General features: G+C 35.7%; 1 protein-coding gene across 2 annotated transcripts in view; it reads right to left on the bottom strand.

Moving 5' to 3' along the window:
• The window catches only part of LOC114325799 (zinc finger protein 260), a 31,683-nt gene that overhangs the window by 14,206 nt on the left and 933 nt on the right, over positions 1-16,544 (bottom strand). For both annotated transcript variants that reach the window (XM_028273926.2, XM_028273927.2), the window contains exons 3-5: positions 13,739-14,197; positions 13,281-13,472; positions 10,254-10,407 (exon numbers count right to left, since the gene is read on the bottom strand). In XM_028273926.2, coding sequence (XP_028129727.1) covers positions 10,254-10,407; positions 13,281-13,472; positions 13,739-14,197 — 805 coding nt within the window. The remainder of the gene's footprint in view (positions 1-10,253; positions 10,408-13,280; positions 13,473-13,738; positions 14,198-16,544) is intronic.

Raw genomic sequence — 16,544 nt, 5'->3', positions numbered from 1 at the left:
ACGCGACGTGCCAATCGTTATTTGTTACCATCTGGTTATTTTTGCTATACAAAATGGTTTATTGTTTGACTTGTTCTGTTCTGTACCAAAAGTAAGGAATAGGCATTTGTAACAACGAGAAATCGGTATTTACACTTTTATTTGGGTATTGTTAGTCTGGACAGATTATCGGAAATCGGCCATTTTTTGAAAAGTTGTTGACCAGCAATTTTATTGCTGCAATCGAATCTTACGATTGTATATATTAATAATATTGTTGCAATTCTAGATGGGTTCAGGGATTAAGAGAATTGTTACTCTGTTTTAACAAGTTTATTAAAATTCCTAATAAACTAAAGTACAAAAATAAGTCCTCCAAAATTCAAACGTGACAAAAACAATTATTATGACAAAAACTTCTAAATTGACAAATATATCTGTCAGATTCCTTATTAGTCTGACTTACTCCATCTACTTACACCTATGCTAGGTGATTTATAACACCGCCCCCTTCTTTCAGGCTGTTCGCCCCGAACAGTACCTAAATGGACCAGGTCGGTGGATTCTGCCCTTCATAAGGACACAGTCTCTCTAGGTGGACGACCTTCGGCTTACTTCGTGGCGTCAGTTGCACCCTATACACAAGGTCGTTTATCTTCTTAATGACCAGGTACGGTCCCTCCCAGGGCCGCTGCAACTTGGGACTTAGACCTTTCCTTCTCGTTGGTTGGTAGAGCCAAACTGCATCACCTTCCTTGAAACTAACAGGTGTGGATTTCTTATCGAACCTAACCTTCATCCGGTCACTGGTGAGTTGTAGCTTGTTTCTGGCGAAATCGTGGACCTTAACCAGTCGATCCTTTAGACCGCTGACATACTCGGGAAGTGTCTCTTGACCCGCCTCTCCGTCTGGTACATTACTATGTAGGAGATCGATGGGAAGCCTCATCTCTCGACCAGTTAACAGCATTGCTGGAGTGTAACCAGTTGCATCATGTTGGGAACTTCGGTATGCTAGCAGAAACAGAGGCACCAGTTTGTCCCAGTCTCTCTGGTTTTCGTCTACAAACAGGGACAGGTAGTTGTTGATGGTCCGGTTATGTCTTTCTACCATGCCGTCGGATTGAGGATGGAGCGGTGTTGTTCTGCTCTTCTTAATTCCTAACAAAGCCATCATGGTCTTCCAAACTGCCGATTCGAAGTTGCGCCCCTGGTCAGAATGAAGCAGAAGTGGAACACCATGTCGGGAAACGACATTCTCCAGCAGGGCTTCACCAACTGTGACTGCTTCTTGGTTGGGTAGTGCAACTACTTCAGGCCATTTGGAAAAATAATCCATAGCAACCATCAAATATTTGTTTCCTGATGCTGTCTCTGGAAATGGTCCCAAAATGTCTACAGCAACTCGTTCCCATGGAGTTCCAGTAATATATTGTTGGAGTTTTCCCCTAAGTCTTGTTTTGGGTCCTTTCTTGGATGCACACAGGTCACATCGTTTGCACCATTCTTCCACATCTTGACGACAATGAACCCAATAATATCTCTCACGGACTCTGGCCAGAGTCCTATTGATTCCAAAATGCCCGCCGGAGCGACTATCGTGAAGTTCTGCAAGCACGTCCTTAACACATGACCTTGGAAGAACAACTTGGGGCACTGTTCTTGTTCCATCTGGACTCTCCCATTTACGAGTGATGATGTCATCTCGTAGACACAGGGAGTCCCACTGAAGCCAATAGCCCTTAACTGCTTGCCCATATTTTGCAATCTCCTGCCACTGTGGTCTAGCTCCGTGGTCCAGCCACTCCCGAACTATTTTTAGATCTGTATCTTCCTTTTGTTCAGCCTGAAGGTTTTCTAGAGCTTCTTCGTCATTTCTATCCTCTATGGTTCTCAACTGTAGAATCTGGCCATCTCGTTCTTCTTGGCGGTCGCAGAATCGACAGTTCCTCCCGTTGCATGGTCTTCTCGAGAGACCGTCGGCATTCCCATGACTTCTTCCCGCTCTGTGACGAATTTCAAAATCATAAGTCTGTAGTTTCTCCAGCCACCGAGCTATCTGACCTTCAGGTGTCTTGAAATTGAGAAGCCATTGCAAGGCAGAATGATCGGTTCTTATCAAGAATTTTCTGCCATAGAGGAACGAATGGTAGTGTTCTACTGCTTTGACGACTGCCAATAACTCCTTTCTGGTGACACAGTAGTTTCTTTCTGCTTTTCCCAAAGTTTTGCTGAAGTATCCTATGACGCGTTCCTCGCCCTCTTGTACTTGGGAAAGCACCGCCCCGATACCATTTTGAGAAGCATCTGTATCAAGCACGAAAAGACCCTGTTCTTTCGGATATGCCAGGATTGGAGCCGTAGTCAATTTATGCTTGAGTGTGGTGAAGGCAAGCTGGCACTCTGGTGTCCAGTCAAATGACAGTTTTCTCTCAGTCAGATTATGGAGAGGTTTGGCAATCTTACCAAAATCTTTCACGAAGCGACGATAGTAACTGCAAAGACCAAGGAAGCTTCGGATATCGTGTTTGTTTCTTGGTGTGGGCCATTCCTGTACTGCTTTTATTTTCGCCTGATCTGCTGCAATTCCTGAGGATGAAATTACATGTCCAAGGAAACTAACTTTTTCTTGGAAGAGCTCGCACTTTTTGGCATTTACTTGTAGGTGAGCGTTCCTTAGTCTGGTGAAAACTTCTTTCAAATTGGCAAGATGTTCGTCGAAATCTTTTCCGATGACCATAATGTCGTCGAGGTAGACCAGACAGATTTTCCATGTAAGTCCTCTAAGTACTAGCTCCATTAAACGTTCAAACGTGGCAGGTGCATTACACAATCCGAATGGCATCACTTTGAATTGGTAGAGCCCATTTCCAGCAGAAAATGCGGTCTTCTCTCTGTCTTCAGGGTGTACTGCAACTTGCCAATAACCGCTTTTGAGGTCCACAGTGGAAAACCATTTCGACTCAGCCAAGGCACTAAGTGTATCATCAATACGGGGTAGTGGATAGCTGTCCTTCTTGGTAACGCTATTCAGCCTCCTGTAGTCGACACAGAACCGCGTTGAGCCATCTTTCTTGGTTACCAACACCACTGGAGAAGACCAGGGGCTACTCGACTCTTCGATGACATTCTCCTTTCGCATATCTTCAAGGATGGCAAAAGCTTCTTTTTGTTTTGCAAATGGAAGACGTCTTGGTGCCTGTCTTATGGGGTTGGAGTTGTCAGTGTTAATCCGATGTTGGACTAAGTCAGTGCGGCCAGTTATTTCTCCTTTAAAGAATATGTCACTTTCGTTGTTGATGAACTCTTCTGCTTTTTGGTATTCATCTTCAGATAGATGTCCCCATGACTTCTTAAGATTTTCCAAAATTTCAGTGGAGAGTTGGTGTGTACTGCTAGCTGTTGGCACGTTTTCTTCTATTCTGGTCACTCTTACAACTGGCTCGCATATTCCAAGCACTTGGCCCTTTTTGAAAGTAATTTTATTGCCATTCGGGTTGGCCACCCTTACTGGAACGGTCTGCTTATCCCCATCTACCAAACATCTGGCCACAATGACGCCCTCATGAATCTGCTCGTCTGGTTCTAATAACATGGCTCCCAAGCCACCAGATGCATCAATTTGTGCAACCACGATCTTTTCACTGTTAGGAGGGATCTTCGTGTCTTCTGCTACTAACATCTTTAGCCCATTGTGCTGCTTTCTGGAGGATGACAGTAGAATTTCTTCATTTCCGACGACTAAGGTCCTGTGTCTGACATCTACAATAAACCCATGTTCGGACATAATGTCGACACCTAGGATGAACTCGTCTACGATGTCGGCTACTAGGACCATTACTTCTATCTCGATGTGTCCCAGCTCGATTTTTACGCAACTGTCCCCATAAACAGTAATGTTTTCGCCTGTCGCTGTCTCTAGTATGGGAGATTTCGATATTATTCGTGTAGATGACTGGTCCAGTAAACGTTTACTCATAACTGACCTAGTTGCCCCAGTATCGATGGTAAAACTGCATCTGTCGCCATTGAGAAGTCCATCGGCAACTAAGCTGTCACTACTTCGTCTTATTGTGGATATTGAGAATCTGGGAGCTTGGGACAGGTCAGCCAACGTGCGCCCCTTGACGTTGACTTCTTTTAGTTTTCCGAATTGCGTTGATATTGTGGAGCTTGCCTACTGTCCTCTGATCTTGTACGTTGTCTGCAATCACGTTGAAGGTGGCCTATCAATCCACAAAAATAACACTTTGGGCGCCCCTGACGTTTTTGCTTCAAAGATTCAGCTATTGGGCCAAGATATTTCTCGAATTGGGCGGCCAACACCTGGGACAACGTATTTAGATCGCCTTCTTCCACTTCAGCAACACCTCTTATTTGATGGACTTTGCGTTGATGGCGGGACACATTCTTCACGGCTTCGTACTCCAATGCTGCGACAATAGCGTCCTTCAATATTTGGTAGCGTCCTCTTCCTAGTCGTAATGTTTGCTGGAGGTCTACATCTCGCAGGCCATCAAGGAAACATTGGATGGTAAACTGGTGTAGAAACTCTTCAGGGGCTTCGGGCCAAGCGAGTCGTGCCATCTTTTCTACTTCTGCTCCGTATTCTTGCACAGATTCGTTGGAGCCTTGGATACGCACTTTTAGTTGGCTCTGGTATACTTGCTTCAAATATTGGCTGCCGTATCTTAGTTCTAGAGCCGATACGACAGTCTCATATTTCTTTTGTGCGTCCTCTGGAATGTTTTGGAGGATTTCTACAGCCTTACCTCGAAGTGCTAATATGAGAGCAGTTGCCTTCTGTTCATTTGTCCATCCATTATTCTGTGCAGCAGCTTCGAATTGTCTTCTATACACTGGCCAGGATATCTCGCCATCAAATGTAGGAGGCTTAATTATTCCGTTGACAGGGGAACAAATCACTTCTGGTTTACCTTCAACTCTCAGTTTCTGGGACTTTTCAACCTCTAGGCGGATATTCTCAAGAGTTCTCGTTACCTCATCGTGCCTTTTTTCTACTAGGCCTCTTGTTACTTCAATCTTTTTAATCATGTCTTCTTTTGTCTCTTCGATTTCTTTTTTCATATCTTCTTTTGTCTCTGCGATTTCTTTTTTCATATATTCTTTTGTCTCTTCGATTTCTTTTTTCATATCTTCTGTACTCACTTTTGAAGTCTCTATTTTTGAGATAAGTGTCACGAGCAACTCTCTGTCTTCTAGACGACGTAAATTTTCTGTTTCTTTTTCTTCCTGCCGACGTTTGTCTTCATTTTCTTTTTCTTCCTGCCGACGTTTTTCCATGGCGGCAATCATGTCTCTAATTTCTTCCATCGTCTCGCTTCTTGTTTTCACCATATAAATTCTCTTAATCCCACTTTACTTCTGACACCAATTGTTGCAATTCTAGATGGGTTCAGGGATTAAGAGAATTGTTACTCTGTTTTAACAAGTTTATTAAAATTCCTAATAAACTAAAGTACAAAAATAAGTCCTCCAAAATTCAAACGTGACAAAAACAATTATTATGACAAAAACTTCTAAATTGACAAATATATCTGTCAGATTCCTTATTAGTCTGACTTACTCCATCTACTTACACCTATGCTAGGTGATTTATAACAATATAGGTACCGAAAGTCCGCAGACCGTGTGCTATTTTAATACCACACGGCGTTAATAACAAATTAACGCTCTGAAATCGTTTTTATTTCAATGATTGCTCGGTAACACCGAAGATTAACAGCAAAAATATAAAAAAAAATTCACCGTAATTTAATAATTCTACATAGATATTTTTTTCCGGATTTGATTCGACGAAAATTTTCCTCGGAAAATCCAGGTTTTTCCAACAAAATCTTTTATTTTCAACTAAAGTTGTAGGTAAGTATTTATTTATCAATAATAATATAACTTGGTGACACAAAACTTTTTGGGTATAGATTATATTTTCAGAAATCGGTGGAAACTAAACGAATAATTTAGCAACAATTAAATTGTTAATTAACAATAATTAAATAACTTGTTGCCACAAAACCTTTTTTGGTATAGATCATATTTCCAGAAGCCGGTGAAAATTAAACGATTATTGACGCCCTCTACAATATCTATTTTCTATTACGTAAGTATCTATACATTTTAACGTTTATTTATAAAACACCCTGTATTTTGCAGCATGGTAAAAAAACAGTATATTGATATTTTGATTTAACAATGTTTACATTAATAATTTGACTTATATTTGACAGTTGACAGTTATATTGTACCTACTTGTTAGTTTTAGTTCCAATAAATTTTGTTGGTTAGTTACATAAATAAATTAAGTAAAAATGAAAAAATGACTTGTTATTTGAGGAAGGTGGAAAAACCATATATGTATAACATGGGAGTAAAGTGCCTTTTCCTCCCTTGAATGATTACTGCCCTCCGCTACGCGTCGGGCAGTAAACTTCATTCTCGGGAGGAAAAGCAGCACTTTCCTCCCTTGTTATACAAATAGCTATTTCTGGCTGTTGGAAAAAAATATCCAATGTACTGTCGGTTTGTAGTCAGAAACATTAAAAAACATCAAATACGGGCACAAAGGACTCTCACACAAAAAATTACATGACAGATTACAAAGATTTGATATGGTAAGGTCAAAAAACCTTACCATCTGAAATGTACGTTATCTGCATTCTGACAACGTACACTTCAGATGGTAACGTTTTTTGACCTTACCATGATCAAATCTTTGTAATCTGTAATGTAATTTTTTGTGTGAGTCTTTTATTCTATTCAACTGTCTACACTACCATCACAATAAAGATGCACTAGAAATAAACAAGCACGAGGAGCAACCCAAATCATAATTTGGGAGTGCTCCTTCACAACGTAACTTGGTTTGTTTATTTCTATACAGGGTGTAACAAAAATACAGGTCATAAATTAAATCACCTATTTTGGGACCAAAAATAGTTCGAATAAACCTAACTTACCTTAGTACAAATATGCACATTAAAAAAGTTACAGCCCTTTGAAGTTACAAAATGGAAATCGATTTTTTCGAATATATCGAAAACTATTAGAGATTTTTTATTGAAAATGGACATGTGGCATTTTTATGGTACGAATATCTTAAAGAAGAATTATAGTGAAATTTGTGCACCCCATAAATATTTTATGGGGATTTCGTTCCCTTAAACCCCCCCAAACTTTTGTGTACGTTCCAATTAAATTATTATTGTAATACCATTAGTTAAATTGAATATTTTTAAAACTTTTTTGGCTCTTAGTATTTTTTCGACAAGGCAGTTTTTATTGAGTTGCGGCTTCTTTTCTAATATGTTTACATACAGATTTTATGGGGGTTTTGTTCCTTTAAACCACCCAAATGGTTGTGTACGTTCCAATTAAACTATTACTGCGATACCATTAGTTAAACACAGTGTTTTTAAAACTTTTTTGGTTCTTTGTATTTTTTCGATAAGGCACCTTTTATCGAGATATGGCTTCTTTTTTAATATGGTTCAAAATATACCTAAAAATGTAAATCATAAATAAATTTTCCTATTATTATCAAGTCTCCATAATCGTACTTAGCCATATACAAATATGTGGTGGATTTGACAAATATGCAAAATATCTCGATAAAAACTACTTTTCGAAAAAGTACTAAGAGGCAAAAAATTTTAAAACATTGTGTTTAACTAATGGTACTACAAAGATAATTAAATTGGAACGTACACAAAAGTTTGAGGGGGTTTAAAGGAACAAAACCCCCATAAAAATTTTATGGGGTGTCTAAATTTCACTATAATTTTTTCTTAAGATACTACTACCATAACAATGCCACATGTTCATCTTCAATAAAAAATCTCCAATTGTTTTCGATATATTGGAAAAAATAGATTTTCATTTTGTAACTTCAAAGGGCTGTAACTTTTTTTATGTGCACATTTGTACTAAGGTAAGTTAGGTTTAATCGAACTATTTTTGGTCCCAGAATATGTGATTAAATTTATGACCTGTATTTTTGTTACACCCTGTATAGTTCATTTTTATTGTGATTGTAGTGTAGACAGTTGTGTCTCAGATTAGCGAATCGACTATGCACATATTCGTAATAGAGCAAAGAATGACGATACAGAGCCTAGATTTTGTGTCACATTGGAACTACTAAAATTGATTATCTACAATAAGAAATCGAAAATATTATAACTAAGAACTGATTAGGCAACATAGAGAAATAGTCACTGCCATTTTGACAAACCCGTGTCGGTTTTCTAAATGTAATAGCACGATTCTCTTATCTGTTCTGTTATCTAGATCAATATCTGTTCAGTGCAGTAGTGTATTATTTTTTAAGATATGTATTGGAATTCGTAATTGTTGATCCATACGGAAGTAGTGTTTGTTTATAATTAATTTATTATATTTTTGTGTAATGGAACTTACTAAGTTGTCGTACTATTTAAAAAAAAGTAGATTATTATTAATTGTGGATTTTGTAGGTAAGTAGATTTTACACAAAAATATTTCGAATTCTAATTCAAGTATACAGGGTGTTTCATTAATAATTGTCCATATAGTAACTGGAAAAACCATAGCTCAAAATACGAAGATTTAACCTAAAACACATAAATAAAATGTGGTTCCTTACTGAGTTACAGGGTGTTTTATCTAAAAATTTAAAAAATATTTTTGCTCAGCAATTTAAAACTATTCGACATATCCTTTTCATACTTGGCAGAAAGTGCGACTACTATACATCTTACTAAATTGTGATACACAAGCGTTTCTAGCTACTACCAGAGGCGTACGACAGGGGATAGTGCATGGTTGACCCTTCTCAAATTCTACGCCACTGGAGGAATTACTATTTTAGTGCCATTTTTAGATTCACCAATAATTTCTACGTAAATAGTATACTCTTCATTCGTAACGATTAAGTCATTAGTTTTCGAGATATTTGAAGTTAAAAATGAAACGGCACAGTTATTTTGATTAATTTATGATATGATTCATATGATTAAAATTTAAAAATTATTTGTAGCCAGTACTTTAAAACTATTTGGCCTATCCTTATCATACTTGGCAGAAAGTGTAGGCACTATACACCCTACTAAATTAAGATAAATACGCGTTTCTTGCTACTACCAGAGGCGTACGACAGGGGATAGTGTCTGGTTGACCCTTCCCAAATTCTACGCCACTGACGAAATTGCTATTTTAGTGTAATTTTTTGATTTTCCAATACTTTTTACGTAAATAATATAGTCTTCATTCGTAACGATAAAATGATTAGTTTTCGAGATATTTGAAATTAAAAATGAAGGGATACACTACATTAATCAAAATAACCGTGTCGTTTCATTTGTAACTTCAAAGATCTCGAAAACTAATGACTTTATCGTTACGAATAAGGAGGGTATTATTTTCATAGAAAATATTGTAGAATCCAAAAATTAAACTAAAATAGCAATTCCACCAGTGGCGTAGAATTTGGAAAGGGTTAACCATTCACTTTCCCCCGTCGTACGCCTCTGGAAACAGCAGGAAACGTTTTTTTTAACATAATTTAGTAGTTTGTACAGTATCTATACTTCCTGCCAAGTATGAACAGGATACGTTGAATAGTATTAAAATGCTGAGCAAAAATAGTTTTTAAATTTTTAGATAAAACACCCTGTAACTCAGTAAGGAACCACATTTTATTTAAGTGTTTTAGGTTAAATCTTCGTATTTTGTGCTAAGGTTTCTCCAGTTACTGTATAGACAATTATTAATGAAACACCCTGTATAAAGCTTTAGAAGAATTTTTAGTTCTATAAAAAATATCATCAATAGCTTAAAATTTAAATTTTAAATTTAAATAAAAAAACCAAAATACAAGCTTTTAATAAAATGTTCACCTATTTTGGTTTATTTTTATAAATATTTATTTACTTTAAAATTGTTTTCTATTACTTCCATTTAGCGCGCCGATGAGTATATTGTCACAAAATTGAGCCTTCATCTAGACAGTGTCAAATACTGCAGACGTAATGTTGCCAAAGTTTCGCAAAACTTTTGAAAAAGGGTGAGTTACTATCTCCCGAAGCAATATTGATGACACGCTGATGTGGCCTCTTAATTAACTTATGAAATGGCAAGAGTGTCAAAATTTCGTAAATGTCAATAGTGTCCAAATTTTATAACAGTAGCGGTACATTTAAATTACTCATCCTAGTTTAAAAACATGGTATAGTAAACTCCCACAAACACTAAGGGATCATACAACTTTCGTTATTTACCTGTATGCTTAGCCTCATGTTGCGCTAGACCGATTCTTGATCTGAATGTTTTATCACACGATCTGCATTTAAATGGTTTTTCTCCAGTATGCTTTCTCATGTGTTCAGCTAATTTGTAGTTAGTTTTGTACGTTTTTCCACATTCAGTACAGACCTATAACAAAACAATTTATATGAATATATTATGTATAAGAAGGTTGACATATTATAACAAATAGGCCAGGCTAATAAGGCAAAAATATACCCTGTTCGTGACACTTCAACAGCCAGGGTACTGAAGCGTTTTTTCGACAGGTCATACCGATAAGAACAAATTGTAACTATTTCCTGTGTAGGATCTGGCGGCCATTTTTATTTATAAACAATTTAGTATCAAAAAACGGCCTTTTTCCATTTTTTTTTTCAAATTCATTGAAAACAGTGAAACTTATGGTTTTTTAGTACAAACATCTTCGAGAGCATGGAAAAAGCTTTAAAAGGGCGTATTATAAAGTTTGATATATTCATTAATTAAGAAAAAGTTAAAATTAAAAAAAAATTATTTCGCAATAACTGTTTTAAAAATGAGTGTATAGTTTTGAAATTTTCGTCAAATGAGGGTTCTTTGGTGCTTAATATGTAACAAAAATTTCAAAGAGACTCATTCAATTGTTTAAATTTTATTCAAATTGTTTATCCCAGAGAGCTTTTTTGCAATAACATAAGTAAGAAAGAAATGATAGAACCATTCTACAGGTGTCAAATGAAAGAGCATTAGCTAAACTTTCAAATTGGATCAAAAAAGTGAATAAAAAATGCGTTTATTAGTAATAAATAATTATGCAAACGTATCGTCAATCTTTCCTTATAAGCTTTTTGAATAATATTTTTCAAAAAAATCTATTTTTTACCGTGTTTTATTAGGTACACAACTACCAAGTAATGTTATGTATATAATAACTGATAAAAAATTGTAATAAATATATATAAAATGTATTATATAAAAAATAAAAAAGATAAAAAAGATCAAGGCAGGTTTTGTTTATATTTGATTCAGAGTTGGACCACCATCTCCATATAGCTATTTCAGCATCCTTATGCCTCATCGGTGAAGCTCAGAAAAAAATAAAAGTCTATAAGGAAAAATTGACGATACTTTTGCATAAATATTTATTACTAATAAATGCATTTTTTATTAATTTTCTTAAACCAGTTCGAAAATCTAGCTCATGCTCTTCCATTTGATACCTGTAGAATGGTTCTACCATCATTTTTTGACATATGTTTAGCTTATTAAGAGAATATTTATTACTAATAAATGCATTTTTTATTAGTTTTCTTAAACCAGTTCGAAAATCTAGCTCATGCTCTTCCATTTGATACCTGTAGAATGGTTCTACCATCATTTTTTTGACATATGTTATTATAAAAAAATCTCTGGGATAAACAATTTGAATAAAATTTAAACAATTGAATGAATCACTTTCAAATTTTTGTCACATATTAAGCACCAAAGTACCCTCAGTTGACAACAATTTCAAAGCTGTACACTGATTTTTACAATAGTCACTGAGAAATTTTTTTTGCAATTTCGACCTTTTTTCGCAATTATATTAACAATAAATCAGTATATTAGTCTTTATAATACGCCATTTTAAAGCTTTTTCCATACTCTCGAAGATGTTTGTACATAAGTTTCACTGTTTTCCATTGATTAGAAAAAAAAAAAGGTTTTTGACCACTAAATTCTTTATAAATAAAAATGACCGCCATATCCTACGCAGGAAATAGTAACAATTTGTTCTTATAGGTAGTACCTGTGGAAAAAACGCTTCAATACCATAGCTGCTGAAGTGTCATGGAAAAAACCTTATTACCTTGGACTAAAATGCTAATTAACAAACGCAGAACAGCGACAAGGCTACCCCATTTGGTGACCCAAAAGACTGAAGCTCCCTACGAAAACCAAGTCCTAAAGATGATGCCAATGATCAGACAATACCAATGTGAAGAATATATTGCGATATATCACAATACAGTCAATTGAGAAGTGTTACGAACATGATATCGACTTACACATCCTTTTCATAGATTTCAAGCAAGCATTTGACAGCCTAACAAGACCCGACCTAATAGAAGACCTGAAAAACCTAGATATCCCAATGAAACTTATAAAGCTTACGAAAATGGCAATGGAAGGATCGACAGCAGCAATAGTAACATATGACGGAATCACCGAAATTATAGAAATAGCGACTGGAGTATGAAAGGGCGACTCTTTATCAACGTCACCATTTAATGTCGCTATAGAAGGAACAATAAGAGCTACAGAAATAAAAAAAAAACAATTACAACATTGACGTTGCAACTTGTGGCATATGCTGACAACATAGCATTGATTAGTAGAAAACTAAACAGTTTAAAGGAAGAATTTCCGCAGTTGTGCAAGGAAGCATCCAAAAGGGGTTTAGCAATAAATCAAAACAAAGCAAAATACCCCAACATGCTCAAAGACAAGTTTGTGTGTGTGTGTTTTGTGTTTTATTGGCACTGGTTTTCACAACCAACTGGCCAGTCAATTTCATAATGATTTTTTAGACTATAACTTATCACTAACTCAGGGGAGTAATGTGTAGTGTGTGTGTGTTGAGTAAGTGTCTTGTTACTATGCAAAGTCGACGTCATTGTCTTTGCAAAGAGATGCTAATTGTATCCGAACGTCTGCGGTCCCTCCGGTGAGTACCGATCCCACAAGGGCAGAAACTATTTTCATTTATTAATTTATAATAAACGAACAATTTCTGACCCTGGTGAGATTCGAACTCACGACCATTCGGACCTTTCGATCCAAAGGTAGGCGCTCTTACCACTGAGCCACAGAGGGGGTTAAAGACAAGTTTAAATATAGGTGAATATGAGTTTGAAAAGATAGAACACTTTAAATATTTTGGAGTCAATGTTAACACAACAAATGAATAATAAGAGGTCAAAGAAGGCGGCAATCACTCATAGATGATATCAAAACACTAAAAAGATGGCTATACATACCTTAGGTACCAGTACAGATTTAGGTACTTTCTTATCATTAGCAACAATGATGCCATTGCTACTATTACTAGATGTGTTGTGACTTCCCAATTCTTCTGGTTCATTTTTTATTGGACTTAGTTCATCATCATTTTCGCTCTCCTCACTACTCCATTCACATTCAGTTTTTAATTTATCAGATGATTTATCACACTAAAACATTACAATATGCATAATAATATACTAGGATTGCTTCAAAAGCATCAGTAGATTTGAAATATTTTTTTTTTGTTTTACTATATTTTAAAGGTTATTATTCTGTTATTCAGGGCTGAGACGAATCCAAAAAACCATGTCATTAAAATCGGTACAGCCATTCTTGAGTTATAAATAACTAACACGATTTACGACTTTGTTTTACATAGGTTAAAAATTTATAATTGAAATGTTTTTGTATAATCATATACAATAAAACTTACTTTTTTATCCACAATACAAGTTTTTTTATGGCTGCTGAGTTCTTGTACACTAGAAAAAACAGTCTTACATACTACGCACTTATGATAATGATCTAGGTAGTGCAGATCTAGTTGATCTCTCTGATCAAAAATTTTGCCACAAATATTACAATAATATCCCTCTTCATTTTCAAGACTCATCATCGGATCACTACTTCCAGAGTTCAGATCAAACATGTCTTTTTGGCTCAATGGATTTTCTTGACTGATCTCTCCCAGTCTTTTCTCTAAATGCGAGGAACTAAGGCTGTTGCTATTGCTGGAACTGTCTTCTTGTTTGTATGTTTCCAAATCTGACTTAGATGTTATTTGGTTTAGCGACAGCTTATGACTTTCAAACTGCAATCTGCAGATATTTTGTTCTTCTAATTTCACTTGAAAATCAAATCGATGAGTTGAATGGTTCGATGAGTCTTTTAACTAGAATGAAATATCAAATTTTTATTTAATAAAAAAAAATGAAGAAACAAATAAGGAAAACAGAATAAAGCAAAACATGGAAAGAGAGGAGGCAATATCACTGCTAAATAGATTCAATACTGATAAATACTCAAAATTTGTATAGGCACCGCTGACAAAGCTTAAATACATGCAACAGTCACAATATGAGTTATATAGTAGTTGGCCTTGTTAACTCGTAATATTCTGTTTCATTAAAATAATTAGTGTCTATTTAATAAAATTATGGAAGTTGGACAAATGCCAGACGAATTGAGAAGCAGTATATTAGTACCTGTTTACAAAAACAAAGGAGATATACAACAATGTACAAACTAAAGGGCTATAAAACTACTTTTAGTCACACCATGAAAATATGAGAGAGAGTAATTATTGATAGATGGATACGTGAAGAAACCGAAATATCTGTTAATCAATTTGGCTTTATGCAGGGCAGATCAACAACAGATGCAATTTTCATTATAAGGCAATTTATGAAAAAATACAGGAATAAAGAAACAAACAGATCTAAGAAAGCATATGACACAGTTCCTCAAGGGATTCTGTGATGGGTATTTAATAAGAAACGAGTCCCTGGTGAATATGTAAAGATTGTGAGAGATATGTGTGAGGGAGTAACAACTAGTGTTAGGACAGGTGTGGGAGAGACTGATAAATTTCATCTGAAAGTAGGATTGCACCAAGGCTCGGTTCTTAGTCCTTATTTATTCTCATTAGTTTTCGACCAAATAACAGCGAAATTACAGGGTAACATTCCATGGTGCTTAACGTATGCTGATGATGTAGTGTTAATAGGAAATAGTGAAAGAGACTTAACAAAAACTGGAACAGTGGAGACAAGCTCTGTAGGAAAAAGGTTTAAAACTTAGTAGGACAAAAACAGAGTATCTTTGGATGGTGAAATGATTGTGAAAAGCAATAGTTTTAAGTACCTACGATCGGTATCACTGAGTAATGGAGAAATAGATGGAGATGTATGCAGTAGAATTAGGAATGGATGGTTGAAGTGGAAGGAAGTGAGTGGTGTGCTGTGTGACAGAAAAATTTAAATGAAGCAGAAAGGAAAATTCTATAAACCAGCCATAAGACTGGTTATGATGTACGGAACTGAATGTTAGGCACTGAAAAAGAAAGAGGAACAACGAATGCATGTGGCGGAAATGAGAATGCTTAGATGGATGAGTGGAGTGACAAAGAAGGATAAAATTAGAAATGAGTATATTAGGGGAAGTCTAGGTGTGGCACCAATTGATGCCAAAATGAGAGAGCATAGGTTAAGATGGTTTGGTCATGTCCAACGTCGAGACGTGAATCAACCAATACGAACAATTGCTGAAGTGCAGATTCCTGGAAGGAGTAGGAGAGGAAGACCAAAGAAGACCTGGGGGGAGACGATAAGGCAGAACATGTTAGTAAAGGGGATTAATATTCATATTTCATAAGATATAATTGTGTGGAGAAACAGAATTGGAAGAGAACTAACACCGAGGAGGTGGTAAAGATAAGCAAAATTAGAGAAATTCACTTCGAATCAAAGAATCCTAAAGTATATAGTTTATTTTAGTTTCAGTTTTGCAGAACTCGATATCACAACAAAGTTTTGTAAACCCAAAGAATACAAACTACATTATACCATGCAACCCTAGAATTTATTGTATCAGCTACCTGAATCTTATAATACAGGGAGGATACAACCAAAAATAGCAAGTAAAGACACATTTCTAATAAAGAAATGCTTACGAGTCACTTTAATTTTTTGAACAATCCTATTCGCGGTGTGCAAGTACTTAGAAGGGAAACGAGAAACGACCGTGCGCGAGTCACAGAGAAATATTGCAACTATCTTAAATAATTCATATTGTCAATTGAAATTGTCAAATTGACGTATATTTCATACCTTCTGTCATTGAAGCAGAAAAATTATATATTGCTCCACAATATTGATATGATATGCAATTATTATATAAAGGTAAATTTAATTAATTGTATTTTGCTTGCAGTACTGAATTTTAATAACTAATTTTATTTACTACATACAATTGTTTACGTTTGCATAAAATAACATGCATCTTATTTTTTCTCCTTATTATTTTTTGGACTATGGCCTTGACAATTATCCAGCAGCCAGGACTAATATAATTGGCCAATATAATTAAAAGTGTGAATAAAAGTACAGAGCGTAAAAATAGAGGTCGCTTTGCCGAACTTGGACGGTCCCAATAGCGTTTCAAATACATTTTTGAAAATATAATAAGGTGCTGTTCTATCAATCTCAAGAGGGCAGAATATATCTTGGATTGAGCGATTT

This window comes from Diabrotica virgifera, chromosome 2 (assembly GCF_917563875.1).
Source record: "Diabrotica virgifera virgifera chromosome 2, PGI_DIABVI_V3a".
NCBI lineage: Eukaryota > Metazoa > Arthropoda > Insecta > Coleoptera > Chrysomelidae > Diabrotica > Diabrotica virgifera.
Note: the sequence above shows the minus strand (reverse complement) of the source record. Positions and strands in the feature narration are given on the sequence as shown.